This window comes from Camelus dromedarius, chromosome 4, assembly GCF_036321535.1.
Source record: "Camelus dromedarius isolate mCamDro1 chromosome 4, mCamDro1.pat, whole genome shotgun sequence".
In the NCBI taxonomy this organism is placed as follows: Eukaryota; Metazoa; Chordata; class Mammalia; order Artiodactyla; family Camelidae; genus Camelus; species Camelus dromedarius.
In genome coordinates this window covers 52,037,469-52,050,326 of record NC_087439.1, presented here as the reverse complement: position 1 = coordinate 52,050,326, position 12,858 = coordinate 52,037,469, and the positions used below count along the sequence as shown (strand labels likewise).

The window sequence follows — 12,858 nt, the reverse complement described above, 5'->3', positions numbered from 1 at the left end:
TTAATACACCTAAAGTACCAAACATCATAGCCTAGTCTAGCCCACCCTAAACTTGCTCAGAACACTTACATTAGCCTAAAGTTGGTCAAAATCATCTAAAACAAAGTATTTTTTGATAAAGTGTTGAATATCTGATACAATTTGTTGAATAATACGCTGAAAGTGAAAAACAGAATAGTTTATGGGTACAGGTTGGTTGTCAGTGAATGAGTTCTTTACCCTCATGTTCTTATTGCTGACTGGGAGCTGCAGCTCACTGCTGCTGCCCAGTATCACGAGAGAGGACTGTATCACATATTGTTAACCCAGAAAAAGAAAACAATACAAATTTTGAAGTACAGTTTCAACTGAATGCACCATCATAAAGTCAGAAAATTGTAAGTCAAACCATCTTAAGCCAGGGACCGGGATACAATTATGATATATGACATAGCATATAAATATACTATATAGTATATATATCCAAATATATGCAGTTTTCTATTTATTTATATATAAATTTAAAAATTGCATTTTAGTACTTATGACCATGGTAGGTAGATAGGTAGGTAAACAAATAGGCAGGTACGTTCTAAAAATAAGGGGTTAGAATTGAGAAGATTAAGAAGGAAGAGTTGTATTTATGAATACTAACTATATGTATATGTATCTTTTCATTTTAAAGGACATGAATTGTTATCAGAATTACAGCAGCGCCGATTTAATGGCTCTGATGGAGGGGTCTCATGGTCTCCTATGGATGATGAACTGCTTGCACAGCCACAGGTTATGAAATTATTGGATTCACTGCGAGAGCAATATACCCGCTACCAGGAAGTTTGTAGGCAACGTAGTAAGCGTACACAGTTAGAAGAGATTCAGCAGAAAGTGATGCAGGTAGGTGTCTGATTGAATATATTTAACTCTTTTTTTATTCTAAATGTGGGGGGGGGGGTTTAAATAACTGCTACTCTGTACTTGATTTTATACTAAGCCTTATTTACACTACATAGAGAACTTTAGAACTATCAAACCAGACTCTAAAATTATTTTAATATGTGTGTTTTTACATGATAGTATTTGCCTTTAAATTATATTACTTCTACAGTGATGACATTGAGCATTCAGCTCACTCTTTCAGAATGAACTTCAGAAATAACTAGTTGCTGGAAACATTACCTGTGGTACTGTATTCTTGCAATAAATATCATTTTATTATTGATTTTGATTTATTTTAAATTTCTAATAACTTTTTAGGTTTTTGTTGTTAATTTGGGCATTATGAAGAATTTTTCTATCCTAGCAAAATGGTAACATGTAATATTAGTAATTATAATGTTAAGTTCCATTATTTTATGATACTGATAAAAATTTTGAATATATTTAATACTTATGAATTTTAAGTTCCTTTTAAAATTGATTTTTATAAGTAGACTAAAAACACAAAAAATCAGTAATACTAAGAAAGACATTTGTATATTTAGACTACATTCTGGATTTTCATCTGTTGAATTATTAAGAAGTAAATCCTAAGTATTTCACTTAAAAAATCCAGATTAGAAGTGTCCCAGTGTTTCTATCTAGATTCATTCATTAGATAAGTATTTCTTAAGTGCTAATTATGTAGAAGACCTTGTGCTAGGTTTTCTATAGAATATAGAGGTAAACTTGGGTTTTGCTATTGTTAAGCTTAAGAGGGGATGAAGTGTTAGATGTCACAAGGATATGACTGGCATTCATAGGAGGGATTATTCCTCTGGTTGCAGGTGATTCAGGAAGACTTAGTAGAAGAGGTAGTGCTTGAGCTTGTCCCCTAAAACATGTGAAATTTCACCTGACACCTCCTTAGGTTTTAAAGGAGAATTGGCATTTTGTGGAGGAGGAAGAATAGATGAATAAAGAATAACAGCATGAAATCCCAAGTTCTGTTGAAGAAAAAGACAGCAGTAGGCACCAGGGGAAGTAGTTGGCCTTTGAGTCTTGGAACTTGATCAGCGAGCACAATCTGAATCCCAGTTCCTCCACTTACTTACTGTGTGATCATGGTCACACTATTCACCCACCTGAGCCTCAGTTTGACTTCTTTCTTTCTTTTTCTTCTTCTCTTTCCCTTCCTTCTGTTTTTCATTAACTAAAATAGGGATAACAGGATCTCTTCGGAAAGGTTTATTCAAAGAACCCAACACTCGATTAATGGTAGCTATTATATTTATTCCCGTTGAACTCGATTCCAGTTTAGCTGTTGGAAATGTTCTGTAAAGGGCCAAATAGTAAATGTTTAGGCTTTTGAATCATAAAATTTTTATTGCAGCTATGGCTGTTTAACTCTGCCATTGTTACTGTGTAGTCATTATGTAAACAAATGTGTTTGGCTGTGTTCCAATAAAACTTTATTTAAAAACAGATGATAGGCTAGAATTGGCTTGCAAGCTGTAGTTTGCTGACCCTTGACTAGAGCATCAGGGGGGAAAGGGCTGAAAAGAAGGAAGAAGTTAGATCATGGAAGGTTTTGAATTCCAGGAAAAAGGATTTAAGCTTTATCTCATGATGACTACTTAGAAACTGAAGATTTCTGAGCATACATTAATTACATACAACTTTTCCTGTGTATTATATTTGTAAGTTAAAGATAGCTTGTTTTAAACCCAGGTAAACTTCAGCCAAGTAGCTGAGAGTATCTTTGGAAACTATAAATATGGAATAGCATAGTGGTATACAAGTCCCCCCGTAACCTGGTCCACCCTCTTGTACCACTTCCAAGGTCTTTGCTGGCTTGGGAAGGAATTATACTTCTCAATGCCCTAGCTTTCTCCTCAGTCCACTGAGGAAAACAATAATAATACCTACTAGATAGGGTTGTTATAAGGATTAAAGAAGATAGTTTTAACAAAATGTTTAGTGTCTGTCACATAATGAGTTTTTTTTTTTTAATGTCTATTTGTTCACCCATTTTTTAAAAAGTGAATATCTACAATAGTTTGACATTGTGCTAGGTGGAATGTAGTAGTAAGTAAAAACAGATAAGGTTCCCACCTTAATGGTACATGATTACATGATTACACAAATAGTTGTGAAATTGCCTCCATGCCAAGTCCCAGGAAGGAGAGTGGAGGGAATAACGGTGAGAAAGAAGAAGATATCAGAGATGAATGATTTTTCTGGGTTGCAAGACTTGTGGATGGTGGTGTTGTCTAATTAGGGAACACTGGACCCGGTTTGGGTGTTTGGGTGAAGAAGTTGTGGAAAATCATAAGTTTGGTTTTAGACATGTTGAATTTCAGGAGATGTTGAGACATCTAAGAGAAAAGATTTATCAAGGTAGTCCCAAACAGTTCCAGAAATGAGAAGTCTAGCCTGGTGACATACTTGTTTGCCATCTGTGTATGAGTGGTAATTAAAGCATTGATGTGGGTGAGAATTGCCCAAGGAAGGAGCTGAGGGTAGGTGAGAAGAGGGCTTTTTCACTGAGCTTTGAGGAACTCTAGCATTGAATGATAAGATACAGGAGTGTACTCCTGAAAAGAAGGCAGCGTAGGTTTGACCAGAGATGAAAAAAAATGAAGAAAAATGTGAAGAGCTCTGTGTCATGGAAGCCAAAAGAAGAAAGCGTTTTGGGGAAGGAGTTGGGAACCCTGTTAAAAGACTGAATAAGAGGAAGACTTACCATGACCACTAAGAATCCATACAATCCAGGTCACTGATGATCCCAGGGCGTGGAGTGGCAGAGCCGGTAGCACAGTGGAGTGAATTGAGGACTGAGAGTGAGGGGTGGTGAAGGAGACACTAGGTGTAGAGACCCACTGACAGTGTTGTCCTTTGAGATGAGAAATAGAGCAATGCCCAGAAGTGGGTTGTATTAGTTTGCCAGGTCTGTGGGAGTGAAGTGCTACAGTCTAGGGGGCTTTTCTCGTACTTCTGGAGGTGAAAGTCCAGGGTCAGGGAGTTGGCAGGCTTGATTCCATCTGAGGGCAGTCAGGGAAGGGTGTGCTCCAGGCCTCTCCTGGCGTGCTGATGCCCTTCTTCCCTCCGTGTCCTCACATCATCTTCCCCCATACCTCACTGTGTCCAAACTTCCTCTCCTTTTGAGGACACCAGTCATATTAGATTAGGGCCCACTGTGATAACCTTTTTAATTTAATTTAATTGCCTCTTTAAAGACCCTGTTTTCAGATGTATATGGTTGCATCCTGAAGTACTAGGGGTTAGGATTTCAACATATGGATTGGGGATGGGCAGTACAATTCAGCCCACAACTGAGATTGTGTAGTTTTGTTTGTTTGTTTGCTTGCTTGTTTGTGTAATATAGGAAACTGAGGTTTAAAGGCTAGTGAGAAGTGTCTGTTTGGAGGAAGGAGGTGAGTATACAAGAGAGAAAGAATAGTTAATACTATCAAGTTCCTGACAAAGTGAAAATGGATGGACTCTAGAGCACAATTGAAGGGATTAGCTTTAGAATGAAAGAGGGAGAATTCCTCCTTTTGTAACAGGAGGGAGATGGGTAGGGTGAATCCAGAGGTGCCCCCATGTATAAGTCAGGCATCAGGAAGATGAAGAAGTTCCTGAGTGATGATTTCTTTTTCCTCCCCTCTTCACTCCCTCTCTATCCTTTTTTTTTTTTTTTTTTTTGATAAAGTAAGTGCCAAAGGTAATCTCCTTGGTGGTACAGGTTTGGGGGTGGGGGTACAATGGTTAAAGAGGATTAAAAGTTTAAATGGATGGGAGATGATTCTGAATTTTCTTTGTGGGGATTGGAATAGTAAAATTACCAGGGAAATGAAATTGTATTTTTAGATAGTGATGATCTTGAACTTATGGTGGAAACTTCCTGGCTTATTGTGTGACCCTGTCAATTCATGGCTGGCTGTTGACGTGTAGGCACAAGAGAACATGGGTGATGGTATTCCTTTAGCATTTGTGCTTTGCTACATCGGATTAATAGGTATGATAAAAAGACAGAGGGGCAAGGGAATTCATGTATTGACGTGCATTTTTGGAATGATGAACCAGCTCAGTTGAATAAAGAAAAAGAAATTAGAGAAAGAAGATGATGATATTTATAATGATGGTGATGATGATAATGAGATTATTGTTAAAACCAAATAAACTTTATTACAGTTCAGTTTTCTTTATGACCATTGCATGTGAATTGGTTAGAACATTAATATTCATCATGTGATGGTTCCTGCACTCTGTTTATCACAGGTCACATTTTAGGGAAAGATCTGTTTCCTTTGCTGAAATGATCACTTAAGTTCAGCTATACAGTAACATATTGATCATGTCAGCACATTGAGAGCATAAACTGAACCATCTTTAGTCTTGCACATTTGGGGAAAATGAAGTTTTTTGTTGTTTATATGAGGACTATTATAGAATCAAAATCATAATCATAAAAAATACTTCTGCTTATGTAAAATTAGTGAAAATTGAAATTTTCCAAATCTTTTTTTACTGACTTATTACTGAAAACAAAAACATAATGAAAAAGAAACCAGTAGTTCTACTAGATAAACTGATAAGTAATAACCATTGTAGTTACCAGTCATTTATTCCCCACAGTTTAAATTGCTGCTACTACATGTAAAAGTCAGATTTCACGTGCTTGACATTTGCTTGATATGCCCTTCTGCCTGGTTTGACCTCACATTCTCTCATGCAGTCTTCAGAGATCAATCTGGCCATGAAAAAATGGTGGATAGTCACATACATTTTTGGCCTCTACAAATATTTGTCATGGTGGATTTTAAGAGCATATCCAAGGATGTACTTTGCATAAAAATGTAACCATTTGAGAGGTCACATTGATATGGATTGTGCATGAAACTGGTTTTGCAGTAAGTTAATATTCAGATTGAGCAAGATGTCTTGATTAAAATTGAATTCTATAACCTAGTTTGGCAAACCACCATTATTAATGCATTTAAATAGACTTGTTTTCCTGGGGCATCAACCTCAATTTTTGCATAGTTTTTACTTGAAATAGTCATACATCGGTGTCTTCATTACTGATGTTGCATACTAAGGAAGATTACTTTCGGCATACATTAAAACTACATGTATACTTGACTATGTAACTAGCTTTTTGTGCCAAGGAGATGTCTTTGCTTTGTTGAAAATTTGAAAGTTCCATGCTGATGAATTGTTTTTTCCCAGGTAGCATGATGTATATTAACCTGCTTTTATTTCTAAAGTACTCTAAGTACTCAAAGTTTAAATGTTTATGTAATGCTGTCTTAGGTTTTTAAAAATAATATCTAACATATTAATTAGTTAAAATTTGAGATAATTTCATTCCACCCTTATTTTTAGAATTTAGAGATTTCTAGTGAAATAATTTATTAAAAATTATTTAGAATACTTAAATACCATTCTGTGTCTGTTTCTGTATTGATATTCATAATATGTATGAGAATGAGCATTTGAGTCCCCAAAAGGGAATGGAAAATTGTTTCAAAATGTTTATATAAACTTCCTTAAAACCTACTTTTTATTTTAATTTTTTAAAAGCACAGAATAAAACATTTAGTTCAGGGATTTCCTTGAGAAACCTGTGGATTTTTCTGTAAAATGCAGATGTGAAACAAAGTTTATAGAGTGAATAAACATAAGGAGCTAGGCTTTTTCCTTCAGAAAAAGTGGGAGAAATCATAGAGGCTTACAATTATTAGTATCATCTACTGTGCTTAATTGTCTTACATATAATGACTGGTATAATCCTGACAACGGCCCTGTGTAGTAGGTAGTATTAACACCACTTTAAAGACGACAGGCCACCCAGTCTTTCAACTACTAGGAGCAGAGCCGGAAGTCAGAATTCAGAGGCATGCCTAATGCTTCTCCAGGCTGAACTGCTCATCTGTCTCTTTTGTGAAAGAGTATTACTTTCCACAGCCTAACAGAGACAGACAGGTTCCTAGTACCCTGCACCTCCAAAGATAGCTCATACAAAAGTGTAAAGCAGAAAGAGTGGAGATGTTGGGGAACAAAGCATTGTATTCTGAAGAGCACCTGACAGCGGTTTGTGGGTGAATTTAGTACTCTGAAAGCAGAATTTAGCTAAGTAAATTATAGCAGTTAGGTTATTCTAGTGAGTCACAGATAATACTTAAACTTACTTTGTGTTTTTGAATTTTTGCTTTCTATTATTAAAACCTTATAAGGAGAAGGTGGAAGCAATAAATATATTAATATTTAAGATACTAGGACATAAATGGGCACAGACACGAAGAGAGAAATCCCCAAAGATCATATACTGTTAGTAAGCAAACACTTGCAATTTATTCAGTCTCACTACTATTTAGAAATGTATCTGAAGAGATTTCTGTTTTTCACTTGACAGAAGTATTTTAAAAGCAGTAGTCAGTTTGTATACCTTGAAAAGGTTATTCTCAGTTAAAACTTTTACGATTTGAATGTTTCAAATAGAAACAAGTGTTTTAGAGAGTAACTTTATAGTATATACTATTAACTGTTAACATTACATCATCATTGGACCCAAAATCTCTATTGGAAATGTTTTTCTAGGAAAATAGTAGAGAGTTGGAGAGGGGGAAAAAGCTGTTATATAACTGCTATGTATATGTTCATCTTAGAATTACTTGGACTTGGTGGAAATTCTAAGTAATTCATGCTCAACAATAGAGAATTGGAGTTGTGAAAGCAGGTATAATAGTTATTTGAGGTAGTCCTTTGGGGTGGGTTGATTGGTTAGACAGATGGGAGGGAGTGAGGGAGGAAGGCAAGCAAAGAGGTTGGCCTTCTTAAAAAAGAAGTTCGCAGCCATTGACAATTACAGTAACTGTAGCTACATGGAAGTGAAAAATGTAGGATAGAACTTACCTGTACTCTGTGAAATTGGGCTGTAGCATTTAAATCTAGAGTAACCTGAAAATGAATGCATGTGAAAATTAATGGAAAGAAATATACATGATTTTTCCCTGTGATGTGGTACTTTCACATGATTGTTAAAATTACATGAACTGTTAGATTTTAAAACAAATATATTTTAACTTGGTGAAAACTATGGAATGCACTAACAACTCTTATATAAAGTTCTAAGGTGAGCCTGTCTGTCCACTGGGTCTATAATGTGTTGCAGAGCCATCCTCATTCAATTCTTTGGAGCTGTCTCGAGTTTAGATTTAGAGCATAACCATACATCTTTTGTTGAATTCCTTATTCTAATTTAGCTTAATAAATAATTGAGCTTGGTAAAGCTTGAAAATATTATTTTTTCTGTTAGAATTACTTCACTGTGTCTGTATAGTTTTAGAATATATATGTTTGTGGGTAAACAAAACCCTTTTTCCTTCTGCATGAATTGGATCTTGGCTTTAACTGTCTAGCTCTGTTCCCTTGAAAACCTGATAAAAATTAAAATGTCGACTGTGTTACTAGGTTACAGTTCTTGCAGTAAAAATTGTTCTAGATCTGGACTAGGAGAACTGTTATGGACTAGGAGAACTGTTAATATTTGGTGGAAGGCGTAACTTCGGGCATCCTTGAGCTCAGTGACTTTTATAATGGGCATGACCCCTACGTGATACGAAGTTTTGATGCCAAAGTGTGTCCCGTATGGATCTCATCTCCTGAACTGTTGACTCGGCAGGGACTCGGCAGAAGAGAAACACCCAATGCTGCTATTCTGGCAAACATCCTTCTGAGTGTAGGTGGTGCCAGTGGGACTTCAGGTAGTCTTGTGGGTCTGAATGTTTAACTGATCCTGGGAAGACCCCTAGAGGGTATTGCAGTAGTATAATTCTATAGTTTAAAATTTTCTTTTCAAAGTGAGAAAAGCAGAGTTTTAACTTTATATCAGTTAGTTAATTCATTCTGGTTTATCAATGCTTTGCGAAGAACATTAGACTATAAGTCAAGATACAAGGCTTCTAGAACTAGTTTTTAAATAATTATGTTACCTTAAGCAAGTCACTTAATCTCTCTGAAACTCAGTTTTCTTAAGTGTTAGTTTGACCTATGTTGTTTCTGATGTCCCTTCCAGTTCTAAATCCTATAATTCTCTGATTTTCTTATCATCATAAGTTAATTTTTAATCCTCTTTTATGGAAGCATTCCAGATTTCTTTTGACTTGGCAGATAGATAGCTGAAAACCTAAGGTGGTAGAGTGTGCATTCTTTCAGAGTTAGGCTTTGGAAAAGTTGTCATGTTATAGCTGTACAGTTCCAAAAGAAATGTTTACTGCCTAAACAATAGAATGTAAAGAATTTAAGTTAAAAATACTTGAGGAATGGTGGGAGGGGAAAACCAATTAGAATTAAAGTTTGGAAAGCTTTTGATTATTTTGAAATTTCATCTCAACTTCTATTCATAGGTTGTGAACTGGCTCGAAGGGCCTGGATCAGAACAACTACGAGCCCAGTGGGGGATTGGAGACTCCATTCGGGCTTCCCAAGCCCTACAGCAGAAGCATGAAGAGATCGAGAGCCAGCACAGTGTGAGAGGCTTTTTCCTTTGCAAGTTACAGTGCTGTTATTAATGTGTATAGTTAATGGCACATGTGGTACTAAGTGATAAGTTGCTATACTTTGATTTAGGGGCATGAAGTGTACGGTATATTTAATGTTTAATGGCCATCAAGTACATTTTGGCTACTTAGTACATATTCATTAGAAGTTTAGTTTTGGTTTTGTCTCCAGTATAATTTAATTATATATTTTTATAGAAACACAATTTGTAAAATTTTTAATTTAAAACTACCATAACAGAAGAGTAATAGTACAAAAATAGAACTTTCATCTGTAGTCCTGAATTTAAAAAGTATAACCTCAAGAACAGGGATTGTAAGTTAAATACAATTTATTCAGTATGTTTTTTTCAGCATAAAAGGAAGAACCTTATGTTGGAACCTGTGAAATGCATGAAATAGTAGTTTTTTCATTTAAGGGATTTCATCTTTAAGTCTCTTACAAGTACTAATTAGGAAAATTGCAAAGACAATATATATATAGTTGGACCCTGCGAATCCACGAGTTCCACACACATCCGAGGATTCAACCAACCAGGGATTGAAAATATTCAGAAAAAAATTCCATCAAGTTCTAAAAAGCAAAACTTGAATTGTACTGTTTTAACCAATAGGTGGCACTGCATTGTCACCTTGTGACTAGGTTGTTTCATGCAGGTTGCGTGAGTTAGCTTATAATGTTTAAGATACTCTAATATTTTATTAAAAGTTTTCTCTTTGTGAATAAAAGTCAACACCTTAAAGCCTGTATTGGAATTCCGTTAGTCTTATGAAATTATAAGGACAAATTTCTAGAATATTGATTGCTTAATATGGGTAGAATTTGGAGAAATTTTTAATACGCCATGTTGTGTTAAAACAGTCAAGTATTAAATTTTACACTCTTTATAAAAACATAATTCAGAAATAAAGCTAAAAATCCAAATTGATTAGGATTTTCAGTACTAATATATGGAAAATAAAAATCCTACTAATATGTATTTTTTTGTTAAGGATTGACAATGAGAGTTTACTTGGTTTTTGAGTACTAGGCAAGCACAAAAGAAAAAATACTAAGGTATATAAAAATGATTATAGTAACTTAAATTTTAAAGTATTTTAGTTTAGTAATTTTATTTTATCTTTTTGGTGGAGGTAGATAAGTGGTAGGAAAAGCACATGATAAGAACATGCAGAAGCATAAATCTCTGAAGTTGCTTTAGGACTCTCTCAGTGTCCTCCATCCCACAGTACTGACCTCTGGTCTCCAGAGAGAATACTGGTGTGCTGTGCCTGGTAGTAAGCAGCAAAACAGGTCTACATGAAGAATCAAGACCTCATTTCTTTGTAACCTATTAGCCGAAGTGAGTTGGCAGTGTTCCCCCTAGATTAGGATTTCTGTATCATGGTATGAAGTGTAAATACCCATCGTTTCACCAGCTGTGCAACACCACCAATTCGTACATGTTTCCAGAGTCAGTCCTGATGACCACCTCTGTCCTAGTATGTGAACATTCAAGTACATTTCTTACCTACCATCCTAATCCAGATCCCATATCTTGGGTGTGTGTGTGTGTGTGTGTGTGTGTGTGTGTGTGTGTGTGTGTGTGTGTGTGTGTGTGTGTGTGTGTGTGTGTGTGTGTGTGTGTGTGTGTGTGTGTGTGTGTGTGTGTGTGTTATGAAATAATCATTTTCTATACAGTTAAATGTTCATAAGAGATACACCAGAGAATGACTATAAGAGATACACCAGAGAATGACTATAACTGAACAGACTTAGCCTGTTCGCCTAAGGTTCTGTAAATTTCATATTCCCCTGTTTCTTCAGAAGGAATGTTTTGATTAATTACGTGTGTGTGTGTGTATGTATGTGTGCGTCTCAGATTTTTCCCCCCACATCCCAGAGAAACTGGTTATTTCTTTATGAAATCTCAGTTCTAATTTCAGGTGTTAGTTTTATGAAACATACTAGTTTTTAAATTGTTTACATCTTTGGTCTGGTTACTAAGGCCTGTATTTTGCAAGATTAAACCAGGAAAAAAAGCAGCTTCAGGATGGTAATTCTTAAACCTTAGTGGTCATGAGAGTCACTTGATAAAATGCCTGTTGCAAAGCCCCACCCCTATAGACTCTGATTTAGTAGGTCAAGGGGGAGCTTAGGTATTTTTAATAAGCACCCCAGGTGAGCTGATGTAGATAGTTCTCCCTGTAACAAATACTATCCTAGGACTCTAATCCTTTTGTTTACTACTTTTCTCTGAATCATTGCTATTACTTCTTCAAAGAATTGGACCTATTTAGTTAGAGTATTAACTAAATTTGTAAGTACTATAGATAGACTGTGAAATCCCTTTCTGTTCTAGAACACAACGGTGATAATTTTCTCAGGCAGTGTTTCCTACTTTAAATCAGTCAGTCTCCATTAAGCTTTATAATCACTGTGTGGTTTTAAAAGTATTTTACATATATTACCTAACTAAATCCAAACAATATCCAATAAAGTAGGTAAGACAGATATTATCATCACTGTTGTACAGAAGGCCCTCTGTATCCATAGGTTCTGCACCTGCAGATATGGAGGGCTGGCTGTGGGGCTTGAGCATCCATGGGTTTTGGAATCCCCGGCACCAATCCCCCAAGGATACCGAGGGACAACTGTATAGAACAGGATTTCTTGACCTTAGCTTTATTGATTCATTTATTGATAAACCTTTGTTGTAGGGGCTGTCCTGTGATTGTAGGTATTTAGCAGCATCATTGGCCTCTACTCGCTGGATGCAGTAGTATCCCTCCCTCCCAGTTGTGACAGCCAAAATGTTTCTAGATACTGCAAAACATTTTCTAGGGAGCAAAATTGCCTCCAGTTGAAAATACTGTTGTTAAAAAGAAACAGCTTCTGAGAGACTGACTTGATGAAGATCACACCCTTAGTAAGGAAATAAGATACATCTTGAATGTCTTCCAGTGTTCTTTGCACTACATCGGCAGTGTTCTTTGAATATGAATACACAGATTGCATCATCCATGTATTCATATTCAAAGATTCCATAGTAGTTCAAGCAATAAAACAAAATGGCAAATTTGAGAAACCCAGGTTTTAGGTATAGGGCACAAGAGTAGACGATGTTTAGACCAGTACCTGTTACCTACTTAATTTAATATCAACAAATCTACAGTGCCTCATGTAAAGTGTCTTATATGTTCATTCAGTACATGCTAGTTGAACACATACTAGATGTCACATATTGTAGGCTCTTGGGTATATAGCACTGTCTTGTAATATAAACTTATATTCAAGTTGGGGAAAGAGCGAATGGAGAGCAATGTAGGAAAGGCTTCTCTGAGGTGATGACATTTAATCGGAGACCTTGAAGTGATCTGAAGGAGTAATTCAAGCAATGGGCAATTCAGATGG

The 12,858-nt window shown here is 35.9% G+C and overlaps 1 protein-coding gene across 3 annotated transcripts in view; it reads left to right on the top strand.

Annotated features, from left to right (window-relative positions):
* The window catches only part of SESTD1 (SEC14 and spectrin domain containing 1), a 118,012-nt gene that overhangs the window by 82,897 nt on the left and 22,257 nt on the right, over window positions 1-12,858 (top strand). For all 3 annotated transcript variants that reach the window (XM_031451743.2, XM_031451744.2, XM_031451747.2), the window contains 2 exons: window positions 665-876; window positions 9,312-9,434. In XM_031451743.2, coding sequence (XP_031307603.1) covers window positions 665-876; window positions 9,312-9,434 — 335 coding nt within the window. The remainder of the gene's footprint in view (window positions 1-664; window positions 877-9,311; window positions 9,435-12,858) is intronic.